The sequence below is a fragment of the Mizuhopecten yessoensis genome, unplaced genomic scaffold (genome assembly GCF_002113885.1).
Source record: "Mizuhopecten yessoensis strain PY_sf001 unplaced genomic scaffold, ASM211388v2 scaffold10937, whole genome shotgun sequence".
NCBI classification, from domain to species: domain Eukaryota; kingdom Metazoa; phylum Mollusca; class Bivalvia; order Pectinida; family Pectinidae; genus Mizuhopecten; species Mizuhopecten yessoensis.
Window position 1 is genome coordinate 409919 of NW_018408796.1, and position 25712 is coordinate 435630.

General features: G+C 39.5%; 1 protein-coding gene across 3 annotated transcripts in view; it reads left to right on the top strand.

The window, feature by feature from the left end:
- Positions 1 to 25399, top strand: part of LOC110463849 (caspase recruitment domain-containing protein 11-like) — a 47098-nt gene extending 21699 nt beyond the window's left edge. For all 3 annotated transcript variants that reach the window (XM_021518741.1, XM_021518743.1, XM_021518742.1), the window contains 12 exons: positions 4388 to 4537; positions 6834 to 6875; positions 8577 to 8610; positions 9251 to 9394; positions 9821 to 10016; positions 12196 to 12352; positions 12706 to 12850; positions 13654 to 13714; positions 16313 to 16486; positions 18287 to 18354; positions 19488 to 19520; positions 22298 to 25399. In XM_021518741.1, the coding sequence (XP_021374416.1) occupies positions 4388 to 4537; positions 6834 to 6875; positions 8577 to 8610; positions 9251 to 9394; positions 9821 to 10016; positions 12196 to 12352; positions 12706 to 12850; positions 13654 to 13714; positions 16313 to 16486; positions 18287 to 18354; positions 19488 to 19520; positions 22298 to 22554 (1461 nt within the window). In that variant the 3' untranslated portion in view covers positions 22555 to 25399. The remainder of the gene's footprint in view (positions 1 to 4387; positions 4538 to 6833; positions 6876 to 8576; positions 8611 to 9250; positions 9395 to 9820; positions 10017 to 12195; positions 12353 to 12705; positions 12851 to 13653; positions 13715 to 16312; positions 16487 to 18286; positions 18355 to 19487; positions 19521 to 22297) is intronic.
- The last annotated feature ends 313 nt before the right edge of the window (positions 25400 to 25712 follow it).

The following is a 25712-nucleotide window of genomic DNA, read 5'->3' on the forward strand; positions in this document are numbered from 1 at the left end:
TAATGCCCATCCACCTGACTGCACTGTTAGACCACATCCACCTGACTGCACTGTTAGAGCCCATCCACCTGACTGCACTATTAGAGCCCATCCACCTGACTGCACTATTAGACCCCATCCACCTGACTGCACTATTAGACCCCATCCACCTGACTGCACTGTTAGACCACATCCACCTGATTATATAGGTATGCATAATGCCCATCCACCTGACTGCCCTGTTAGACCACATCCACCTGACTGCACTGTTAGAGCCCATCCCCCTGACTGCACTATTAGACCACATCCACCTGACTGCACTACTAGAGCCCATCCACCTTACTGCACTGTTAGACCACATCCACCTGACTGCACTGTTAGACCACAGCCACCTGACTGCACTGTTAGACCACATCCACCTGATTGCACTGTTAGACCACATCCACCTGACTGCACTGTTAGAGCCCATCCCCCTGACTGCACTATTAGACCACATCCACCTGACTGCACTATTAGACCCCATCCACCTGACTGCACTATTAGACCACATATGTCCACCTGACTGCACTACTAGAGCCCATCCACCTGACTGCACTGTTAGACCACATCCGCCTGACTGCACTGTTAGACCTCATCCACCTGACTGCACTGTTAGACCACATCCGCCTGACTGCACTGTTAGACCACATCCACCTGACTGCACTGTTAGACCACAGCCACCTGACTGCACTGTTAGACCACATCCACCTAACTGCACTGTTAGAGCCCATCCACCTGACTGCACTATTAGAGCCCATCTACCTGACAGCACTATTAGAGCCAATCCACCTGACTGCAATATTAGAGCCAATCAACCTGACTGCACTATTAGAGCCCATCCACCTGACAGCACTATTAGAGCCCATCCACCTGACAGCACTATTAGAGCCAATCCATCTGACAGCACTATTAGAGCCCATCCACCTGACTGCACTATTAAAGCCTATCCACGGGACTGCACTATTAGAGCCCATCCACCTGACTGCACTATTAAAGCCCATCCACCTGACTGCACAATTAGAGCCCATCCACCTGACTGCACTATTAAAGCCTATCCACGGGACTGCACTATTAGAGCCCATCCACCTGACTGCACTATTAGAGCCCATCCACCTGACTGCACTATTAGAGTCAATCCACCTGACTGCACTATTAGAGCCCATCCACCTGACAACACTATTAAAGTCAATCCACCTGACTGCACTATTAGAGCCCATCTTCCTGACAGCACTATTAGAGCCAATCCACCTGACAGCACTATTAGAGCCAATCCACATGACTGCACTATTAGAGCCCATCTTCCTGACAGCACTATTAGAGCCAATCGACCTGACAGCACTATTAGAGTCCATCTGACTGCACTACTAGAGCCCATCCTCCTGACAGAACTATTAGAGCCAATCCACCTGACGGCACTATTAGAGCCCATCCCCCTGACAGCACTATAAGAGCCACTCCCCCTGACTGCACTATTATAGATCCCATCCACCTGACAGCACGATTAGAGCCAATCCATCTGACTGCAATATTAGAGCACAGCCACCTGACTGCACTATTAAAGCCTATCCACGTGACTGCACTAGTAGAGCCCATCCACCTTACTGCAATATTAGAGCACAGCCACCTGACTGCACTATTATACCACATATGTCCACCTAACTGCACTACTAGAGCCCATCCTCCTGACTGCACTGTTAGACCGCATCCAACTGACTGCACTATTAGACCCCATCCACCTAAATGCACTATTAGAGCCCATCCCCCTGACAGCACTATAAGAGCCACTCCCCCTGACTGCACTATTATAGAGCCAATCCACCTGACTGCAATATTAGAGCCAATCCCCCTGACTGCACTATTAGAGTCAATCTACCTGACTGCACTATTAGACCCCATATGTCCACCTGACTGCACTACTAGAGCCCGTCCACCTGACTGCACTATTAGACCACATCCACCTGACTGCACTTTTAGACCCCATCCACCTGACTGCACGATTAGAGCCAATCCATCTGACTGCAATATTAGAGCCAATCCACCTGACAGCACTATTAGAGTCCATCTGACTGCACTACTAGAGCCCATCCTCCTGACAGCACTATTAGACCCAATCCGCCTGACTGCACTATTAGAGTCAATCTACCTGACTGCACTATTAGACCACAACCACCTGACTGCACTGTTAGACCACAACCAACTGACTGCACTATTAGACCCCATATGTCCACCTGACTGCACTACTAGAGCCCGTCCACCTGACTGCACTGTTAGACCACAACCCCCTGACTGCACTGTTAGACCGCATCCAACTGACTGCACTATTAGACCCCATCCACCTAAATGCACTATTAAAGCCCATCCACCTGACTGCCCAATTAGAGCCAATCCACCTGACAACACTATTAGAGCCAATCCATCTGACTGCAATATTAGAGCACAGCCACCTGACTGCACTATTATAGAGCCAATCCACCTGACAGCACTATTAGAGCCAATCCACCTGACTACACTATTAGAGCCCATCCACCTGACAGCACTATTAGAGCCAATCAACCTGACTGCACTATTAGAGCCCATCCACCGGACTGCACTATTAGAGCCCATCTATCTGACTGCACTATTAGAGCCCATCCACCTGACTGCACTATTAGAGCACATCCACCTGACTGCACTATTAGAGCCCGTCCACCTGACTGCACTATTAGAGCCCATCTATATTAGAGCCCATCCACCTGACTTCCACCTGACTGCACTATTAGAGCCCGTCCACCTGACTGCACTATTAGAGCCCATCCACCTGACAGCATTATTAGAGCCCATCCACCTGACTGCACTATAAGAGCCCATCCACCTGACTGCACTGTTAGAGCCCATCCACCTGACAGCATTATTAGAGCCAATCCACCTGACTGCACTATAAGAGCCCATCCACCTGACTGCAATATTAGAGCCAATCCACCTGACTGCACTATTACAGTGCAATCTCATGAGAAAATAGTTTGTAAATACTGCTTGTGTACAAAATAAGGTTGTCAATGGTTAGCTGGTTAATTGGTCACTCAGTCGAGAAAACCACAAACTGCTTACAAAATTTAATAATCAAATAATGTAAGATAGCAAGTTCTGACACCCCTTTTTCAACCTGGATAATTCTGTCTTATATGCAAAGGTGCGAAATAAGATGTCATCTTGTTTCTTTTACAAAATATCTTTCTATCATTAACTACTGTTGATACTTTCAGCATTCCAGTGGTGATCGTTTTTCAATGGTGATCTTATATCAGTGTTGATCTTATTTCATTGGTGATCTTATTTCAATGGTGATCTCATATCAGTGTTGATATTATTTCATTGGTGATCTTATTTCAATGGTGATCTTATATCAGTGTTGATCTTATTTCAATGGTGATCTTATTTAAGTGGGTGATCGTATTTCAGAGGTGATCTTATTTCAATGGTGATATTATTTCAATGGTGATCTTATTTCAATGGTGATCTTATTTAAGTGGGTGATCTTATTTTAATGGTGATATAATTTCAATACTGATATTATTTCAATGGTGATCTTATTACGCCTTTTGCGTATATTGTGGGTATGCCAGTTCATCAATATGCTAGCCTACTAAAATCAATGATATTCTAACATTTAAGTGTGTAAACCAGGATTCAAAAAGCTTCCTCCTGATGAATAATCCCTGTATACAGACGTTGTATTCAGGGATTTTGGGGTTTGAATTCCTATAACATACTTAAATGAACCCCAGTAACTTACAATGTCTTCACAATACACTGATATAAGTTTTACATAACTGATGATCTTAATAAAATATTGAAATAAAATTAGTTAAAATAAGACATTTTGAAGTTTACATTCTATAAAAAAAAAAAAAAAAAAAAAAAAAAAAATCTGTTTGGGAAGCCTTCGTCTCAAATTTGATTTTGTGAGGGAACAAGTCGTTGAAAGGGTTAACAGTAATACTCGTGATGCTTCATTTCCTCGGTTTATAAGCAGAAGCTATTAAACTTGATTATGGCCCTGAGTCAAGATATAGGATTCTTATGATATTTGCATTAACTGGATGATGACCAGAGATGAACTATAACTAAGGCATTATTTTTAAGACTAATACATAGTGTGAAGGTCTGCTTCATGAGATCTCCGTTTAACTGGACTTCAAGATAAAAACAGACACATACTGTTTAAGGATGGTGTAAATTAATATACATTGTACATTTGTATATCGTTTTTAGGCTTTGCATATTCAGACACCAAATATCTCAAAACATCTAAATGCTATTTTAGAAATCAGTATATAAAAAAGCAGTGATTATGTGGTCGTTAAGCCGCCTTATGTTTCCTGTTTAATAGTTAGAGGACGAGCGCATTAAAGAACAAAAGAAAGTGAGTGAGGAGTCGGAGAAGAGAAACAAACTGTTCATGGAGAAACATAAATTGGAACAGGATTATACAGCGCTGTGCACTGAAGTGGAATATTTACGTGGAAAACGCAATTCACAGGTATAGTCTGTAATTTTTAATGCTCCTGTTCCTTAGAACTTTTATTATTTCTAAATGCTGAAGTTACCTTACACATTGTTATTTAAGGACAGAATCATGGTCTGTTGAGGTTTAGGGGGCATAAATCCCTCTGCAATAAAGCATTCTAGTCTCTCTGGAGTATAACTTACAGATAAACCTCATTGGGTCTCGAGTCAAATTTAATGAACTGTTATGGGTATAAATCTCATTGGGTTTTGAGATAATTTTTATGAACTGCAAAACCCGATAAACCTCAACAGAACAGGATTCCTTATATTTACATTCAATGCGATTTGATAATTTGGATAATTCCAATGTTTAAACAATATAAGATATAGACACATGCTTGTTTCAATCAGAAATTTATGGGGAAAAAATTGAAAACAATCTATATCAATGGGACTATTTTCTATACTTTTTTCCTGTTATATGCTTACCGGAAAGTTCATGAAAAAATAACTCTCCAGCTCCTTGGTACGTATATTGAGTCCAAGTTCAGTAGAAATGAAAATGTATTTCTATACCCTAAAACACTACATTTCTTTATCCTAAAACACTGTCACAATTCTTTATACACTTTCATGTATATATACCCTAAACACAGTTACATTTCTAAATGTTCCATTATTCTAGAATGTTGGGTGATATTGCAATACCTTAAAACACTTTTTTTTTTTTTATATGCTTCAGTACCCTAGAATCCTGTTAAGAATACAAAAAATCATATTTTATATTCCAATTCACAATGATAATCAGTATTTTATATAACCTAGTTGGTTATCATTCTTAACTTCAGTGTGATCTTAAAATGTTCCCATTCTTGTGTTCAGTGTGTCTATTAATTGTTCCCATTCTGGTGTTCAGTGAGACCTTAAATTGTTCCCATTCTGGTGTTAAGTGAGACCTTAAATTGTTCCCATTCTTGTGTTCAGTGAGACCTTAAATTGTTCCCATTCTTGTGTTCAGTGAGACCTTAATTTGTTCCCATTCTGGTGTTCAGTGTAACCTTAAATTGTTCCCATTCTTGTGTTCAGTGAGACCTTAAATTGTTCCCATTCTGGTCTTCAGTGTAACCTTAAATTGTTCCCATTCTGGTGTTTAGTGTAACCTTAAATTGTCCCCATTCTGGTGTTCAGTGTAAGCTTAAAATGTTCCCATTCTGGTGTTCAGTGTAAGCTTAAATTGTTCCCATTCTGGTGTTCAGTGTAACCTTAAAATGTTCCCATTCTGGTGTTCAGTGTAACCTTAAATTGTTCCCATTCTTGTGTTTAGTGTAACCTTAAATTGTCCCCATTCTGGTGTTCAGTGGAAGCTTAAAATGTTCCCATTCTGGTGTTCAGTGTAAGCTTAAATTGTTCCCATTCTGGTGTTTAGTGTAACCTTAAATTGTTCCCATTCTTGTGTTCAGTGAGACCTTAAATTGTTCCCATTCTGTTGTTCAGTGTAACCTTAAATTGTTCCCATTCTGGTGTGTAGTGTAACCTTAAATTGTCCCCATTCTGGTGTTCAGTGTAGCCTTAAATCGTTCCCATTCTGGTGTTTAGTGAGATCTTAGATTGTTCCCATTCTGGTGTTCAGTGTAACCTTAAATTGTCCCCATTCTGGTGTTCAGTGTAACCTTAAATTGTTCCCATTCTTGTGTTCAGTGAGACCTTAAATTGTTCCCGTTCTGGTCTTCAGTGTAACCTTAAATTGTTCCCATTCTTGTGTTCAGTGAGACTTTAAATTGTTCCCGTTCTGGTCTTCAGTGTAACCTTAAATTGTTCCCATTCTGGTGTGTAGTGTAACCTTAAATTGTCCCCATTCTGGTGTTCAGTGTAAGCTAAAAATGTTCCCATTCTGGTGTTCAGTGTAACCTTAAATTGTTCCCATTCTTGTGTTTAGTGTAACCTTAAATTGTCCCCATTCTGGTGTTCAGTGTAATCTTAAAATGTTCCCATTCTGGTGTTCAGTGTAAGCTTAAATTGTTCCCATTCTGGTGTTTAGTGTAACCTTAAATTGTCCCCATTCTGGTGTTCAGTGTAACCTTAAATTGTTCCCATTCTGGTGTTCATTGTAACCTTAAATCGTTCCCAATAAAGCGTTCAGTGCAACCTAAAATCGTTGCCATTCTGGTGTTAAGTGAGACCCTTAATTGTTCCCATTATAGTGTTCAGTGAGACCTTAGATCCTTCCCATTATAGTGTTCAGTGTGACCTAATTTGTTCCCATTTTGGTGTTGAGGATGATGGTAGACTGCTGTTATTTTCATGTTTTACCTGACATTATATTACAGGAGAGCCAGGACAGTTCTGACGACCAGCTATCTCAAGTTTCGGTAAGATTCATCAACACACATGGTACAATGAAACCATTATGAGGCAATTTTTTTTTAGGCCAGCTAGGGTCAGGGCCCAATGAGGGAAAAAGTGGTTAAGATTTGAAAGACTTTTCCTTCTATATGGATCGACAGAATTTAACCTAATTTGGTGTTAAGTAACCTAAAGGTTTGATTTTGTATAAATGAAGGTTGTTGCACCCTTTGGTACAGAAGGGCTGGCCAAATAGTGAGAATAGCAGCTGGCCATATCCTGCTAATGGTCTTCATGGTTTGTGTCTGAAACAGTAAGTGGCCAAGGCATAACTATCACATTTTGTATAAATAAAGTGGGTACAACCCTGGGGCCAGAGGAGCAGGGCCAACAATGGAATTTTACACCTTTATTACTTCAAAATATTACTTCTCAATGGCTAGACAGATTGTAACCATGTTTGGTTTAAAAAGGTCATAATATTTGTTTTGATAAATGAAGTTATTACAACCCTTGAGATTGAAGAGATCCCTGCATATATCATAACATCATAACAGTTGAGATCCCCATCATGTATAACCATTTATTAGCTTGCCTGGCCTGAAGGGCCAAGTGAGTTTATGCCTTGGCGCAATGTCCGTTGTCCGTCAACATTTCCGTATAAAACACTACTTAATGGCTAAGTGGATTTTGACCAAATCTGGTCTGGAGCATCATTGGCCAATGGGTTCTCAATTTGTATAAACGGAGGATATAGACACCTTGGGGGCAGAGGGGCGGGGCCAAAAATCTTCTCCTTCTAAACCAAATGAGGGACTTGACCAAATTTGTTCTAAAGCATCTTTGGACAAAGGGGTCTCAATTTTGTATAAACAGATGGTGTGGCCCTCCTTTGGGCAGCGAGGCAGGGCCCAATAAGGGAAATAAAAGAAAAAATATATATAAAGGAAAATTTTAAAAATTCTTCTATTTTTGTACCGATGAAAGGATATTTGAACCAAACTCGTTCTAGAGCATCTTTGGGTGAAGAGGATTCAATTTTGTATTAACTGAGTATGTGGCTCTCCTGGGGACAGAGAGACAAGGCCCAATAGGGGAAATATAGGAAAATATAGGAAAATGTTTCTCCTTCTTGTACAAATGAAGGGGGGGGGGGGGGGGGGGCAGAAGGATGTGACCCAATAGGGGAAATAGAAGTAAATCAATAAAACCCTTCACCCTTCACCTTCCATATGAATGAAGGAATTTCCCCCATATCCAAATGTACAATTGCTACCTCCCTGGGTCATAACATTGAAACTGTTGAGATCCCCATGTCATAACGATTTACAAAAGAGCTTGACTTGAAGAACACACTCATGTTCTTGGTGTCTTACTTACCCAAATAGATTTAGTCCTTCTTGTAACTTGTCTTTGTTGTACTCCTTTGATACTCAGCAGGTTTTAAATTGAAAATAAAATACCAGGTGAGCTATTAAGGCCCCTGGGCCTCTTATTAAATTTCTAGGCATGAATAGACCATTACATTCATGCCACAATGATTAGCTCAGGGGTCTGGCCCTACTCCTACACTTGCTTTGCATGAAAAGACAACACTCTGGCTACCAGGATTGGCCTACCCTTTGGGACATGGAGCCGTGAGGATTAGTGTAGCAAATATAGATGAATGACGATTTAACTGACTAATGTTAAAATGTACTAGGAAACTTTATTTTTTACTTATCCAGAACTCGCGTGATGGAGATGTGGAAAGAACTAGAGGTAGGTTACCGGATATGTATGTCAATCATAGCTGCTGCTGAAATTGTAAAGCTACAGGGTGTCTTGAGGACAAAGGTGTGGGGCCCAGTTGGGGAAATATGGATAAATCCTACATCTTGATTATCAGGATTAAGGGATTTTACTTAATTTGACCTGGAGGATCCTTAGGTCCTTCTTATATAAGAGTTTGTTCAAGGGAAAAAAAATAATTATGACAAGATGTTTGGTAAATTATAATAGGAAAATGATTATCTTAAAAATACCTGATTTAATGTATGCATGTTCAGATAGAGAGATTAAAGTGTGCGCTTACAATTGGAGAATAATTCAACATTTATTCCTTACATTTCAAATACAAAAGGATAAAAAAAGTCTATCATACATAGATGCTGAAAAACAAACAGATATGCAAAAATTAACATTCATACAACAAGGTCGTCATATATGTTCTTCAAATCCATCTGTCTGTTTCATATAAAACAAACAATAGCAGTGAGGTATTCAGCCCCTTAGGCCTCTTGTTTATAAAAATGATAGCTTTCATAAACTTAAAATATTTATGAAATAATAAGTTTTATCATTTTAAGCCTCAAAAGAGAGGTCATGCATTGAAAAAGGATTTGACATTTTTTCACTGCAGATAAAAGGAGTGGAATTTATAGCAACAATTCGTCCATCCATGTCCACCCAGGTACTGTTCGCAAGCCTTCTGACCGCATTACAGATCAGATCCCTAGCAGACTGAACACACAGGTGGCACGACTGATGGTGTCAGGCCCCAGAAGTAGGTATTTTATCATGTATTGTAGTTACAATCTCCTGAAACAATTTTCATACAAAATATAATAATTATCTGATACCGGTCTTTTTTAATGTTTTGTTTATACATACTGTATCTCTATTGTTCATGATTCCTCAGATTTTGTTCACAAATACAACAAACGTTTGAGAAGTAAATATTTATCAAATGATAGGGGCCCTGTCTTTCAGTCTGTCTACGTTTCATTTCTCAGAAAAGATCAACAGACATAGATCAAACGAAGATCTCATGTCTGGGTCCTTTATGACTTGTTATCTCACCTGCCCGAAATTAAATACACTATAATGNACTATTTTTTACTCAAATTGGTACATATTTCAACAACAAAAATAAATACTATAGACTCAGGTGACCGTTAAGGCCCATGGGCCTCTTGTTTTATTATATAAGATGACGACAATAATGTACCAGAAAGGGTTTATCGGCGTGGCAAACTGAAAGATGGTCAGTACGTAACCATGGAAATGATAGACGAGGTTCCAGGTGAGGATAAGTCGTTCAAGTCAGATGAGTCTGTCCACACATCAGAAGACAACGGCCTGTGTCCAGTACTAGAGGATATGTTAGCTCCATACATACAGTCCTCGTAAGTCTGATTGTAATATTGTCCTCGTAAGTCTGATTGTAATATTGTCCTCGTAAGTCTGATTGTAATATTGTCCTCGTAAGTCTGATTGTAATATTGTCCTCGTAAGTCAGATTGTAATATTGTCCTCGTAAGTCTGATTGTAACATTGTCCTCGTAAGTCTGATTATAATATTGTCCTCGTAAGTCTGATTGTAATATTGTCCTCGTAAGTCTGATTGTAATATTGTCCTCATAAGTCTGATTGTAATATTGTCCTCATAAGTCTGATTATAATATTGTCCTCGTAAGTCAGATTGTAATATTGTTCTCGTAAGTCTAATTGTAATATTGTCCTCGTAAGTCTGATTGTAATATTGTCCTCGTAAGTCTGATTGAAATATTGTCCTCGTAAGTCTGATTATAATATTGTCCTCGTAAGTCAGATTGTAATATTGTTCTCGTAAGTCTAATTGTAATATTGTCCTCGTAAGTCTGATTGTAATATTGTCCTCATAAGTCTGAAATCTGATTGTAATATTGTCCTCATAAGTCTGATTGTAATATTGTCCTCGTAAGTCCGATTGTAATATTGTTCTCGTAAGTCTGATTGTAAAATTGTCCTCGTAAGTCTGATTGTAATATTGTCCTCGTAAGTCTGAAATCGGATTATAATATTGTCCATGTAAGTCTGAAATCGGATTATAATATTGTCCATGTAAGTTTGAAATCGGATTATAATATTGTCCATGTTAGTCTGAAATCGGATTATAATATTGTCCTTGTAAGTTTGAAACTTGATTGTAATATAATCCTCTAAAGTCTGAATTCTGTTTATGGTACAATCCTTGTATGTCTGAGATCTAAAAGAAATACAGTCTGCTTAAGGAGGCTCCACCCTTTAGCAGTTAGCCAGCAGAATTCAATGAAAGTTTCACATAATGGTAATGTCACTATGTAGAGATGATTTTATGAAAATCTAAGCATTCCGATAAACTGGGGCTTTTTTTGTAAAAAATACTGAAAAATTGTTTTTTTGTCATATCTAACACTTTCACATTTTTTAAGCATGTGGCATTATTCAAAACTATTACAACAATAAAATAATGAAAAGAAACATTGCTAATCAACCCTACAAACATTTTATTTTTCATAAAATATCTACAAAATGTTACAAAAAGCGTTTTTTAATGAAATTGTATGGAAAAAAGTTACTATATACAATCTAAGAGCAAACAGGACACATAGGTTCATACAAAAAGAGTGAATAATTGAACCAAATACGCACAAAATCTTCATAATTCATTTATTTTACATTTTACAATAATTTTGATCCTGATGAGAGTTGTCTACCTTGAAAAAAATTGGAACTTTTTGCAGAGGGATAGAATTTGTACAATGACACTTATTTTATTTACTATACCAAAAACGACGTAAATAAATGAAATTACTATATTTAATTGTCAATTTACTGTTCTTTTATGGAACAAAATTACACTCAATCATGTACACTTTGGACATCATTCCATAGCCCGCTTACGCATGGTATATTAACATGTCAGGTACATACGTAACCGTAGGCTATTGCATGGTTTGCCGTTATTACGTGCACGCACATGCACTTGCATTTTATAGGGATCTTGATATTTTACAAAGAACTATTTTTTTTTGTAATTGCATTTGTGAACCGATTTATCTGACAGAGCGTAACTCGCTGCTCGACAACAAAAGTCGTAGCGACCAAGAGCTTGTGAAACTGTTAGCATGTGATACGTACAGGTGAGGTCGGTAAACAAAACACATCAGTCTACATTCCATGCGCCCCATATACAACCTTCTTGAAGTCACCTGATCGATGTCAGTGTTTTCCTGTGAGTTAATTAATATCTTTGTATTATAAGCTTTTTTTCTGAAGTAGTCGTGTGATTACAGATGATTTCTAAGTTATTAGAATGTCTCGATATCGTGTACTATTGTATACCCAGTGTTGCTATAATTTACACTACGGTAATGGAATGCCCGATACGCAATACGAAAATGACGACACGAAAATATGATAAGAAAAACATGTGTATTACGAAGGGTGGGAAGTCCTCAAGTCTCAAATCTGCTTGTACAATGTTATAAAAGTGTAAATGATAGTGACAGTTATTTTTACCACTTGTCCTTCAGTATAGGAAAATGTTTGTGACTGTTCCAGGTCCACCAATCCTCCTTCCACCTACACCATAAAGATACCAACGCCCTTACTAAAGGACAAGTTTGAAATCACAGGTGGAAACATGACTGGCATCTATGTAAAGAAGGTCACCAAGAAAAAATTATCCCAAATTCAGGAGGGGGACAAGATACTGTCGGTGGGTTTGAAAACATTCCTAAAGGAGAGAACAGAAAATTCTGTCAGTACATTTCAAAATTTTGTCAATACATTAAGGTCAGCAAAATATTTCTACATGACAGAGACAAAATGTTCTCAGTCGGTCTGGAAAAACTCCTTTAATAGGGAGATAACAAACTGTCACCAGGTCTGGAAATATTCATATTGGTTGGAAATACTCCTATATATATGGTAGACAACATATTTTTAGAAGGTCTGGTTATACTGAGAATGTTAATTGATACCTTATTATGTGCATATACTACCTAGATATTTATTAGGGAAATTCCTATCATGGATATGATGTTATGTATATATGACCTTGAACTTCAGGTGGGGGTGTTCATCACTGACGTACAGGCACTCCACACGGACTTGGTGTACCGCACCTTTGAGGAGGCCACACACATCCTGCAGGCCCAGGCAGACCCCAGACATGCTAATGTGGTAGAGATCAAACTACAGAGGGACCCAGACGGTGAGTCAATACCACATATGAAAGGTTTTATTGTATTTCTGATAATGTGAGTGTATATTGGGATCTGCCTGTACAGGTTTCCCAAACAGGGTTACCACTCTACAAACTTCATTTCTTTTCTGAATGTCGCAACACTTCACACACATGTTTGCAAACATCACCTCTTGTACATGTTTGTGTTTCATCCACCCGCATTGAAAAACTAGGTCACTGTTACTTTAAATAGAGTTATATAGAAATTGCTCTACAGATTTCATTCTTTTTCAATCATCACAGAACTTCACACAATGTGTTCATATACATCCCCTCTACAGACTTCATTCTTTTCAATCATCACAGAACTTCACACAATGTGTTCATAAACATCCCCTCTACAGACTTCATTCTTTTCAATCATCACAGAACTTCACGCGATGTGTTCATATACATCCCCTCTACAGACCTCATTCTTTTCAATCATCACAGAACTTCACACAATGTTTTCATAAACTTCACCACTTATTCAAGTTAAATAGAATTTGATAGAAGTTGCTCAGCAGACTACATTTCTCATTCTATTGTCAGTAAATTTCAGGCACCTGATCACAAACATCATCTCTTGTCCAAGTTTTCATTATACAAGGGTATATTCATATTGTCTGCAATGTTGTGTTTTATCATACTTCTCACTGATTCAAGCTTAGGGGAACACTGGAGGTTTTATTGGAATGTTTAAAATTTTACATGTAAATCTTTTAAAATACAGTAACTGGGTCAAAGTCATGTTTGTGTCAAAGTAATTTATCTATGTTTTCTTTCTCCAGAATATGAAAGAGCACTTAAATGGATAAATCTGCAGGGCAGTGGAGATCTTTTCTACGTCAAGTATGTTATCTCTTCTTAATTTATAAGAATCATGGGAGATATTTGAATCCTCACTGGTTACAGAGAGGCTGATGTATGTACCTCTTGCAGACTACTACTACAGCTATTAACTTAAGTGCATATTTTGTACCACACATTTAGTGTATGCTAGTCTGAATGTGAGCTGACAGTAGCAACTAGTATCTGAGCTCTCAATGTGTGCTGACAGTAACAGCTAGTATCTGAGCTCTAAATGTGAGCTGACAGTAGCAGCTAGTATCTGAGCTCTCAATGTGTGCTGACAGTAACAGCTAGTACCTGAGCTCTCGATCTGAGCTGACAGTGCAGCAAGTATCTGAGCTCTCAATGTGAGCTGACAGTAACAGCTAGTATCTGAGCTCTCAATGTGTGCTGACAGTAACAGCTAGTATCTGAGCTCTCAATGTGAGCTAACAGTTGCAGCTAGTATCTGAGCTCTCAATGTGTGCTAACAGTAACAGCTAGTATCGGAGCTCTCAATATGTGCTGACAGTAACAGGTAGTATCTGAGCCCTCGATGTAAGCTGACATTTGCAGCTAGTATCTGAGCTCTCAATGTGAGCTGACAGTTGTAGCTAGTATCTGAGCTCTCAATGTTAGCTGACAGTTGAAGCTAGTTTCTGAGCTCTCGATGTGAGCTGACAGTTACAGCTAGTATCTGAGGTCTCGTTGTGCTGACAGTAACAGCTGGTATCTGAGCTTTCAATGTGAGCTGACAGTTGTAGCTAGTATCTAAGCTCTCAATGGGAGCTGACAGTTGTAGCTAGTATCTGAGCTCTCAATGTGAGCTGACAGTAACAGCTAGTATCTGAGCTCTGAATGTTAGCCGACAGTTTAAGCTAGTATCTGAGCTCTCGTTGTGTGCTGACAGGTGCAGCTAGTATCTGAGCTCTCAATGTTAGCTGACAGTTACAGCTAGTATCTGAGCTCTCAATGAGTGCTGACAGTTGCAGCTAGTATCTGAGCTCTCAATGTGTTCTGACAGTAACAGCTAGTATCTGAGCTCTCAATGTGTGCTGACAGTAACAGCTAGTATCTGAGCTGTCAATGTGAGCTGACAGTAACAGCTAGTATCTGAGCTCTCAATATGAGCTGACAATAACAGCTAGTATCTGAGCTCTCGATGTGTGCTGACAGTAACAGCTAGTATATGAGCTCTCAATGTTTGCTGACAGTAACAGCTAGTATCTGAGCTCTCGATGTGTGCTGACAGTTGCAGCTAGTATCAGAGCTCTCAATGTGACCTGACAGTAACAGCTAGTATCTGAGCTCTCAATGTTAGCCGACAGTTGAAGCTAGTATCTGAGCTCTCAATGTGAGCTTACAATAACAGCTAGTATATGAGCTCTCAATATGAGCTGACAGTTACAGCTAGTATCTGAGCTCTCAATGTTTGCTGACAGTAACAGCTAGTATCTGAGCTCTCAATGTTTGCTGACAGTAACAGCTAGTATCTGAGCTCTCAATGTTAGCTGACAGTTGAAGCTAGTATATGAGCTCTCAATGTGAGCTGACAGTAACAGCTAGTATCTGAGCTCTCGATGTTAGCTGACAGTTGCAGCTAGTATCTGAGCTCTCAATGTGAGCTGACAGTAAAGGCTAGTATCTGAGCTCTCAATGTGAGCTGACAGTAACAGCTAGTATCTGAGCTCGCAATGTTAGCCGTTAGTTTAAGCTAGTATCTGAGCTCGCAATGTTAGCCGACAGTTGAAGCTAGTATCTGAGCGTTCAACACATGCTGAAAGAAACAGCCAGTATCTCAGTTCTCAATGTGTGCTGAAAGAAACAGCCAGTATCTCAGTTCTCAATGTGTGCTGAAAGAAACAGCCAGTATCTGAGCTCTCAAAATATGCTGACAGTAACATCTGGGATATTGGTACCATCTATATTACATAGTGTGGTACCAAATTTTATCTATATCTCCTTATATCATATCATTTTAGACATTAATGTATTGATGTTGTAACTGCCAACAATGGTACAGTAATGTACATGTTAGATTGATCATATAAATTCTGAATAATGATGAGTCCAGAAGACATCAGTTATCATTATGTCATAGAGTGACAACTCTATCTTTACGCTCATCTTGTTTGAAGGAGCAATGTGAGCTTATATGCCTTAATACAAATTGTCATCCTTCTGTCTGTCAACATTCCATGAATGACTTCTTAAAGTGCTCAAGAAAATTTTACTGCAATCGACTAGAAACGACCGTGGGTGTATGGGATTCCAATTGTACAAATGGAAGTGCTGATAACCTGAGACTCTTCCCTGCCCCCTACTTGAAATCCCCTACGGCCACAAACACTCGCGCATGCATGCTCTGCAGTTTATATGCAATATTACTTATTATGAGAATACAATTAGTTTGCCCAGATTGTTTAAATACCCGTTTGAGTAATACAGACCCCAGGGCCTCTTATTGAAGATTTAAGGCTTATATCAATCGGAAACAACTGCCGCTCTTAAGATTTTAGTATTACATGTCAATGGATTCTAACATCTGTCAATGAAACATTGGTATTTCTGTTTATGATTTTTACAAACTGTATTATTTTTGTCCCTTTTTTTTTACAGGAGTAACTTTACATTGGAAGAAGAAAACAGTTGCCCCAATATACAAAATGGGGAAATCTTTTGTGTTTCGTCTACCATGACGGGGATTTCTGATAAATACTGGAAAGCATTTCGATTTGACAATGAGAACAATTCATGGTCAAATGATCCAGTATCATTACCCAATGTCTCTGAGTAAGTAGATTAATGATCCAGTATCCTTACCCAATGTCTCTAAGTAAGTAGATTAATGATCCAGTGTCCTTACCCAATGTCTCTGAATAAGGAGATTAATGATCCAGTGTCCTTACCCAATGTCTCTGAATAAGAAGATTAATGATCCAGTATCCTTGCCCAATGTCTCTGAGTAAGTAGATTAATGATCATGTATCCTTACCGAATGTCTCTGAGTAAGTAGATTAATGATCCAGTGTCCTTACCCAACGCTCTGAGTAAGTAGATTAATGATCCAGTATCCTTACCCAATGTCTCTGAATAAGTAGATTAATGATCCAGTATCCTAACCTAATGTCACTAAGTAAGTAGATTAATGATCCAGTATCCTTACCCAATGTCTCTGAGTAAGTAGATTAATGATCCAGTATCCTAACCTAATGTCTCTGAGTAAGTAGATTAATGATCCAGTATCCTTACCCAATGTCTCTGAGTAAGTAGATTAATGATCCAGTATCCTTACCCAATGTCTCTGAGTAAGTAGATTAATGATCCAGTATCCTTACCCAATGTCTCTGAGTAAGTAGATTAATGATCCAGTATCCTTACCCAATGTCTCTGAGTAAGTAGATTAATGATCCAGTATCCTTACCCAATGTCTCTGAGTAAGTAGATTAATGATCCAGTATCCTTACCCAATGTCTCTGAGTAAGTAGATTAATGATCCAGTATCCTTACCCAATGTCTCTGAGTAAGTAGATTAATGATCCAGTATCCTTACCCAATGTCTCTGAGTAAGTAGATTAATGATCCAGTATCCTTACCCAATGTGGCTTCATTAAGTGTTGAGCTCTTAAGTTTTTTCAACAGTCTGTCCATCTCTCACAACTGGGTTAATTACTAATATTAATGTGGTGCATGATCCTGTTACCATAAAGAAACATTTCAGATCCCCACCTTGATACATACACTTGCTAATGCATGAAGAGACAGATGCACTAATGCTATCAGGATTGGTCTAGGCATCTGTCCCTGCCCCTGGGGACTAAGTCTCTAGATCCTAACATTGAAATGGTTTAAATCCCCACCCAATAACGAATTGTAATATTGTTAGGCATGATGAGACAGACCTATCATGCTTCTAGGATTAGCCCATAGTTCAAGCCCTGCCACTGTGGACTTGGTCCATAGGTCATAACATGGGTGATGATATTTGGCCACTAGGATGCTGATCTGGAAGGCAATCAAGTTGTAAGAATTTGTGTCACTTTCAAGGTTACAGGGCTCAAATTTGTTAAAAGAAAATGAGTCCCCATTGGCCAAGGATGCTCTACAACAAATTTGGTTAAAATCACTCCATTCATACAAAAAGAAAAAATGATATTGTACCTTTATTTCCCCTATTGAGGCCCCACTCCTCTGACCCCAAGGGGAAACATCCTCCATTTATACAGAAATGAGTCCACTTTTCGTAAAGATTCTCCAGAACTAATTTGGTTAGAATCCGTTCTTTGGTATAAAAGGAGAAGAAATTAGAAGTGCTAACTTTATTTCCCTAATGTAGCCCCGCCCCTCTGTCTCTGGAAGTGGGGGTACATCCTTGTTTTATACAAATTTGAGTCTCTTTTAGCCAAGGATGCTCCAGACCAAATTTGGTCAAAAACCATTAAGGACTAGTAGTGTTTTAAATGAAATGGACCAATGGCCGTCATGGCATAGATCACTGGTCTCTTGGACCAGGTGAGCTAAACAGAAATATGTACTAAACAAATTAATAAATAAAAAGAGATGTCACTAATTTTAGTGCACTATAATTTACAGGGTGTTAAAGCTAAGACGAGCGGGAATAAGTGCAAATAGACAACGTGGCCGCGCGCAAGCATTCCGACGTAAGTATCAATAAACACAGGCCAACATGTCTGTTGGTAATAAATAAGCACCTGTTAGGTAGGTATCAATTATATGTGTATAGAAATAACTCTTTATGGTGTGGTAGGTATTTAAGAAACCACATCACTAGGAGACTTCTTGTATAATGTTCACAAAGCTTTCAACCCATCAAGTATGAATAGTACAAAAAACACACTAAAATGGATTTTTTAATTCACCTGAGTTACACAGGTGATCAGATTTAACTGTTTTTTGTCCATTATCATGTGTCATTGGAAGTGCTTAAACATCTATCATCGTGTGTCATTTAGATTACGACCAATATTTTATGAAATGATTCTAAAATGATAAGGATCAGAAGCTAATCTCTAGAAAGGGCTGACCCCCATCTGCCAGGAGGCTTAGGGCAGGGCCTCAAGGGATCAAAGAGTTCTAAACCTTCAAATGACATTTAAAAAAGTGTATTGGATTCTAAACAGCATTTCATAAAGGGATCCCTACATAATTAGGAGCAGAATTGAATAATTAAGGGACTGAACCTCTACATAGGCTAAAGGGGGATTTTTGTCACTTACTGAAAACCTTCAAAGCTAGGACAATCAGACAAAACTCTCATGAAATCATGCTTAAGTGATGAAAATAAGAATTAATACTTAAGGTGCTGTTATCCCCTTTTCCCAAGGGTTTTTAGGTTGAGAATATAAAAGTTAACATTTTGCAAAAACTATCACATCTTTAAAACTTTCTGGTAGATGTTTACCATCATGACAAAAATGATCCATAGATCATGAGCGTCAGAAGATATACACAAAAAGGGCTTGACCCCCTCTCCGCCCGGTGGAACTCTAACCTCCCCACCAGGTGAGCTCATGGAGTAATTTTAAGTAATTCATATAATTAGTGCAAAATCTTTAAAAGATATCGCATTTGAAAGTTGCTGGTTAATTTAGAACAAACTTTTGTGAAATCAGTCTTTTCTTACTATACCCATTATTTATTTATTCATTTTTAGATGCATTGGTAATAAACAGTGTATCATTCACAATTCCACTGAGGTGACTGCTTAAGCCCGTGAACTTCATGTTAATCTACTAACGGCCATGCTAACATATTCTTTTTTATCTCCTTACAGATCGACCATATTCACGAGTGTTGCCAACAAAATGTAAGCATTCCACTATAAATAAGGGATATCTAGTGGTTTCCCCCTTGAATGCCATTAACATTTTCACATGTGTGTCACCATATTAGGTGAAAATATTAACAGTAAAACAAGTAAAACACATGTACATAAATGAAGTAGATGACTCTGTAACAAACAGCAGGAAGTTTTAGAGTTTTAGAGAGAAGGGAGCGGAAGTGTTAGAGGGAAGGGAACGGAAGTGTTAGAGGGAAAGGAAGGGGAAATGTCACAGGAGAGGGGAGGGGAATTGTTAGAGGAAGGAAGCGGAAGTGTTAAAGGAGAGGGGAGGGAAATGTTACAGGAGAGGGGAGGGGAAGTGTTAGAGGATAGGGAAGGGGAAATGTAAGAGGGTACTTGCTGGGGAGGGAAGAGAAAGAGTTAGAGGGTAGGGAAGGGGAAGAGTTAGAGGGAGGGAAGCGGAAGTGTTAGAGGGTAGGGAAGGGGAAGAGTTAGAGGGTAGGGGAGGGGAAGTGTTAGAGGGAGGGAAGCGGAAGTGTTAGAGGGTAGGGAAGGGGGCGAGTTAGAGGGTAGGGAAGGGGAAGTGTTAGAGGATAGGGAAGGGGAAATGTAAGAGGGAGGGAAGCGAAAGTGTTAGAGGGTAGGGAAGAGTTAGAGGGTAAGGAAGGGGACGAGTTAGAGGGTAGGGAAGGGGAAGTGTTAGAGGGAAGGGAGCGGAAGAGTTAGAGGGTGGGGAAGGGGAAGAGTTAGAGGGTAGGGAAGGGGAAGTGTTAAAGGGAAGGGAGCGAGAGAGTTAGAGGGTAGGGAAGGGGAAGAGTTAGAGGGTAGGGAAGGGGAAGAGTTAGAGGGAGGGAAGTGGAAGTGGAAGTGGAAGAGGGGAGAGAAGGGGAAGTGATAGATTGTAGGTGAGGGGAAATATTAGAGGGAAAAAAGGGGAACAGTTATAGGGTAGGGAAGGGGAAGTGTTAGAGGAAGGGAGCAGAAGTGTTAGAGGGAAGGGAAGGGGAAATGTCACAGGAGAGGGAAGGGGAATTGTTAGAGGAAGGAAGCGGAAATGTTAGAGGGTAGGAGAGGGGAAATGTTAAAGGAGAGGGGAGGGAAATGTTACAGGAGAGGAGAGGGGAAGTGTTAGAGGATAGGGAAGGGGAAATGTAAGAGGGTACTTGCTGGGGAGGGAAGGGAAAGAGTTAGAGGGTAGTGAAGGGGAAGAGTTAGAGGGTAGGGGAGGGGAAGTGTTAGAGGATACGGAAGGGGAAATGTAAGAGGGAGGGAAGCGGAAGTGTTAGAGGGTAGGGAAGAGATAGAGGTAAGGAAGGGGACGAGTTAGAGGGTAGGGAAGGGAAGAGTTAGAGGGAAGAGAAGGGGAAGAGTAAGAGGGTAGGGAAGGGGAAGTGTTAAAGGGAAGGGAGCGGAAGAGTTAGAGGGTAGGGAAGGGGAAGAGTTAGAGGGTAGGGAAGGGGAAGAGTTAGAGGGAGGGAAGTGGAAGTGCTAGAGGGGAGAGAAGGGGAAGTGTTAGAGGGTAGGTGAGGGGAAATATTAGAGGGAAAAGAAGGGGAAGAGTTATAGGGTAGGGAAGGGGAAGTGTTGGAGAGAGGGAAGCAGAAGTGTTAGAGGCAAAGGGAGGGGAAATGCTAGAGGGTACTTCCTGGCGAGGGGAAGTGTTAGAGGAAGGGAGTGGAAATGTTAGAGGGAAGGGAAGGGGAAATGTTAGAGGGTACTTTCTGGCGAGGAGAAATGTTAGAGGGTACTTTCTGGTGAGGGGAAGTGTTAGCAGGGAGGAGATATATATAGATGAGAGGTGAGCGGAAGAGTTAGAGGAGAGATTAGAAGATAGAAAAGTCCCTAAACAATTCTTGATAGCACTTTTTCTCAGAAATTACTTCAGGTGTTTCCTAAATTTCACACAAAGTTCTCCATGGTCCCTTTATATGCATATCAAATTTTGGGACTGATCACAAAACTAAGATGACCGATAGGCAGCCATCTTCAATTGGAGAGTTAAAGTTTGTTAGCTCTATTTCTCAGAACGTAATTGAGGGATCTTTCTCAAGTTTGATATGCAAGATCCCCATAGTCCTTAATGGTACATGTGCACTTTTGAGACTAATTAGAGGAACAAGATGGCTGTCAGTCAAACTAATGAAACAGATAAGAGAAAAGATCGAACGGACAGAACTAATGAAAATGGTGCGATGGTGGATGCCAAGATCCCCCTGGGATCTCTTGTTAAGAAGGGGTAGAGGGGAGAGAAGTGGACATGTTAGAGGGAAGGGAGTGGAAGTGTTAGAGAGCAGGGAAGTTGAAGTGTTAGAGGGTAGGAGAGGGGATGTTTTAGAGAGGAGAGAGGAGGGGGAAGTGTAAGAGGGTAGGGGAGGGGAAGTGTTAGAGTGTACTTCCTGGGAGGGGAAGTGTTAGAGGATAGGGGAGGGGAAGTGTTAGAGGGTAGGAGAGGGGATGTTTTAGAGAGGAGAGAGGAAGAGGAAGAGTTAGCAGAGAGGGGAAGTGTTAGAGGGGGTAGGGGAGGGGAAGTGATAGAGTGTACTTCCTGGGGTGGGGGAAGTGTTAGAGGATAGGGGAGGGTAAGAGAGGTGTTAGGGGGAGGGATAGTGTTAGTATGGAGGAGAGAGATATTGTTAGAGGGGAGGGGAGAGGTAAGGTAGTGTTAGAGGAGAGGGGAGGGGAAGTGTTAGAGGAGAGGAGAGATTAGAAGATAGAAGAGGGAACTAGATTGAGTGTTTATTACAATGAGTTTGTGGAACACACACTTTTATTTCTAATGCAAATTTCAATGTATATTTCAGCACCAAGCACAGATTACAGTACAGACAATGAAGCCTTGTCCCAGTCTACGACTTTCCCCGTGAGTACCAAGTTTGATGGCAAAGTACACTGGCACAAGGAAGGGAAGCTGGAGATGATGGATGTGGAGAGATACCGCCACCTGCTGGGCTATAGCTCTGATGTGTCTTTTGCTGCTACCAGCATTGACCTTGACGGCGACACCTCAAAGATATGCAACTCTATTTGCTTATCAAACGAAGATTTTTCCACAAAGTAGAATATGAATAGGTTATAGAGATTTATTTTTGATTGGCTAAATATTTTAGTGAAACTGTGATAGTGTGGGCTTTTGATTGGTACATTTATTTTGGTAAAAGTCCTGAAGACCAAGGTCTCCTCAAGAGGGCAAAGATCAAGTCAGTCTAATTCTTGTTGGACAAAAAAACTATGAATGACTGAGTATTTGTAATTAAACTTAATTCAGTTGAATGTATCATGACTAAACAGTGTGTCACTTTCAGAAGTTTGTCATATTCCAATCTTAGGTCCATATCCCAAAGGTCTTCCATGTACAAACCTTAGGTCCATGTGTTGGTATGGACATGTACTGCTTTGTAATACTTCATTCAGCATGTTGTTTGACAAGACTTACACAGCAGTTCAATGCTGGAGACCTATACTGGCAGACGTAGACTTTTTTTATTGCTGACCAGACATGGGCTGGTACGCTGATCATTTTTATAGTACCGTACTAAAAATGTGCAGTACTGTATAACAGGAAATGTTCGTGGATACTTTCCTTCGTGGTATGAAGCCATTTAGATCGTTTGGTGGGCCAAACTTTCGTGGATATCCTATATTAACAAACAGTAGACACTTACCATTCAAATTTGTTGTATAGCAACTACGAAAAAATCAGGCATGTTTATACACAACAGACATTTCTTGACATACAGTATATGATGAAAAGGATATGAGATGACCATTTCTATATCCTATCCTGTTTTAACCCCTGACCAATATCAGCCCTTGGCCCATGGGTGTCCAGCCCCTTGGGTCTCACATGGAGGTCTCGCGTTAATACAGGGTGGGATATGGAAATGATCATACAGTCACTCATAATAACGGAATACAGAGGTTTGTTTGTGACATCAAAATGAGTATCAATACATGTGCCACGTGTGTGTGTTGATGTTACTACACTGTATTTACCGCCTGTAATAAATTGTATAGAGAAACATATGAAATGTTTCCATAGTTCCAAAATGATTTCAAGATGGCTGTAATTTTCAGAGATTAATGCGTTGAATATCTTTGACCAAAAGGAGTGTTACTAGGTGGGGATACTGTAATTTAGGTGTGTATATCTTTATGTTGTTAAAGTGATGTTAATATCCTGGGTCACTGAGCTTCAACTTTTCACAACTTTTTACTTGAATCCCACAATGTATCAAAAAATGAATGTTTATATCACTGAAATCCGTGTGAGCCTATGCACAGTAATATATATAGTAGTAGAGTAATATGTGACAGTAATATATGTAGTAGTAGAGTAATATGTGACAGTAATATATATATAGTAGTAGAGTAATATGTGCACAAGTTTGTGTTTACATTATCATTACAAATGGCATTGATGGTTTGTTAATCCTACTTATAACATCAATGCATGTTATCATATCATAACTTTTTTAAGATCTGTGTTTATTTGTGAAACAGGGTTCCTTATTAGTGTGTTCGAGGTTTTTCATTCAAATGTTATACATGTATTGTTCTTTGCTGGCATTGTTGATGTTTTACATAGTTTGTATATATTTTTTCTATTTTTTAACAAAGCGTTGATTCCTGTTATGCTTCATATCCAAATGGTTTGTTACAGTGTTGCCTTGGGGGTCATTTTAGTCCTTAAAAAGAAGACTTCATACATAATGAAATCCTGGTACAGTAAAACCCCCACTTCCTTGAACTCAGTTTACTCGAATACCCCTCATTCATCGAACAGTTTGTTTGGTCCTGACAAGTTCGTACATATTCTTTGTAAAGTAACCCCGGATTAGTCGAACCATTATTCCTCGATTACTCTGTGTTCCTCAAACAAAAAATTGTCCTCGACTCTTGATGGTCATAGTATTAATTAATCCTGTTTATTCGTCAAACAGGTGTGACATGTCATGCCTGACAGATATTTTACCTGTGTATCACACTGACACTTCGAAAATACCTTGGGCTAAGACTTCAGTTTACCAGTATCGGAGATATGCTTAATAATAGCTTGTACTATTTACAATACGTACGTTTGTTTAATTATTATCACTCAAGATTTGACAGATTTATACTTGACGATCTAGGACCAACATCGGATTACTCGAATACCATGTATTCTTCGAACTATTGTTCTGGGTCCCACAAGTTCTAGTAAGTGGGGTTTTACTGTAAATGTGATCCTATGTTGAGTTTCTATGACACCTGGGCGCAATATATATGAGCTGAGACATCTAGCGCAGATTTCAATTGGGCCAATACGAGCTTTAAGCTCATTTCCCGGCCATCCGGATCAAGGTAAATCAAGGTAAGGTAAAATCATTAAACTACTGGTGTACTTATATCAACCACAAAGGTGCATTTATTATATGGTAAGGTTAGGCATAACCATGACATATTTTCTATTTCTATATACAATGTTTTATGGCATTTTAGTCTCTATTTTACCATGTGGTGAATTGATTGTACACAGTGGTGTGTTACTGGTATGAACACCCCTCGTGTCTCCATAGATGTCTACCATGAAGTTTGTTTTATCGTAGGGTGAATTGATAGTACACAGTGGTGTGTTACTGGTATGAACACCCCTCGTGTCTCCATAGATGTCTACCATGAAGTTTGTTTTATCGTAGGGTGAATTGATAGTACACAGTGGTGTGTTACTGGTATGTCTACCATGGAGTTTATTTTACCGGGCGGTGAATTGATAGTACACAGTGGTGTGTTATTAGCTCACCTGGCCCGAAGGGCCAAGTGAGCTAATAACACACCATTGTCCGTCCAGCGTCAACATTTTACTTTAAACAACTTCTTCTGAATAACCAAGACTAGCATAGGGTGATGATATTTGGCCAGTAACATGCTGGGATGAAGGGCTACCAAGTTTGTTCAAATAAATGACCTTCATCCATTTTCAAGGTCACAGGGGTCAAATATGTTAAATTCTTTAAACAACTTCTTCTGAATAACCAAGATTGGCATAGGGTGATGATATTTTGCCAGTAACATGCTGGGATGAAGGGCTACCAATTTTGTTCAAATAAATGACCTTGATTTATATTCAAGGTCACATGGGTCAAATATGTTTAAAACCTTTCAACAACTTCTTCTGAATAACCAAGAGGCCTAGGGGGATGATATTTGGCCTGTAACATGCTGGGATGAAGGGCTACC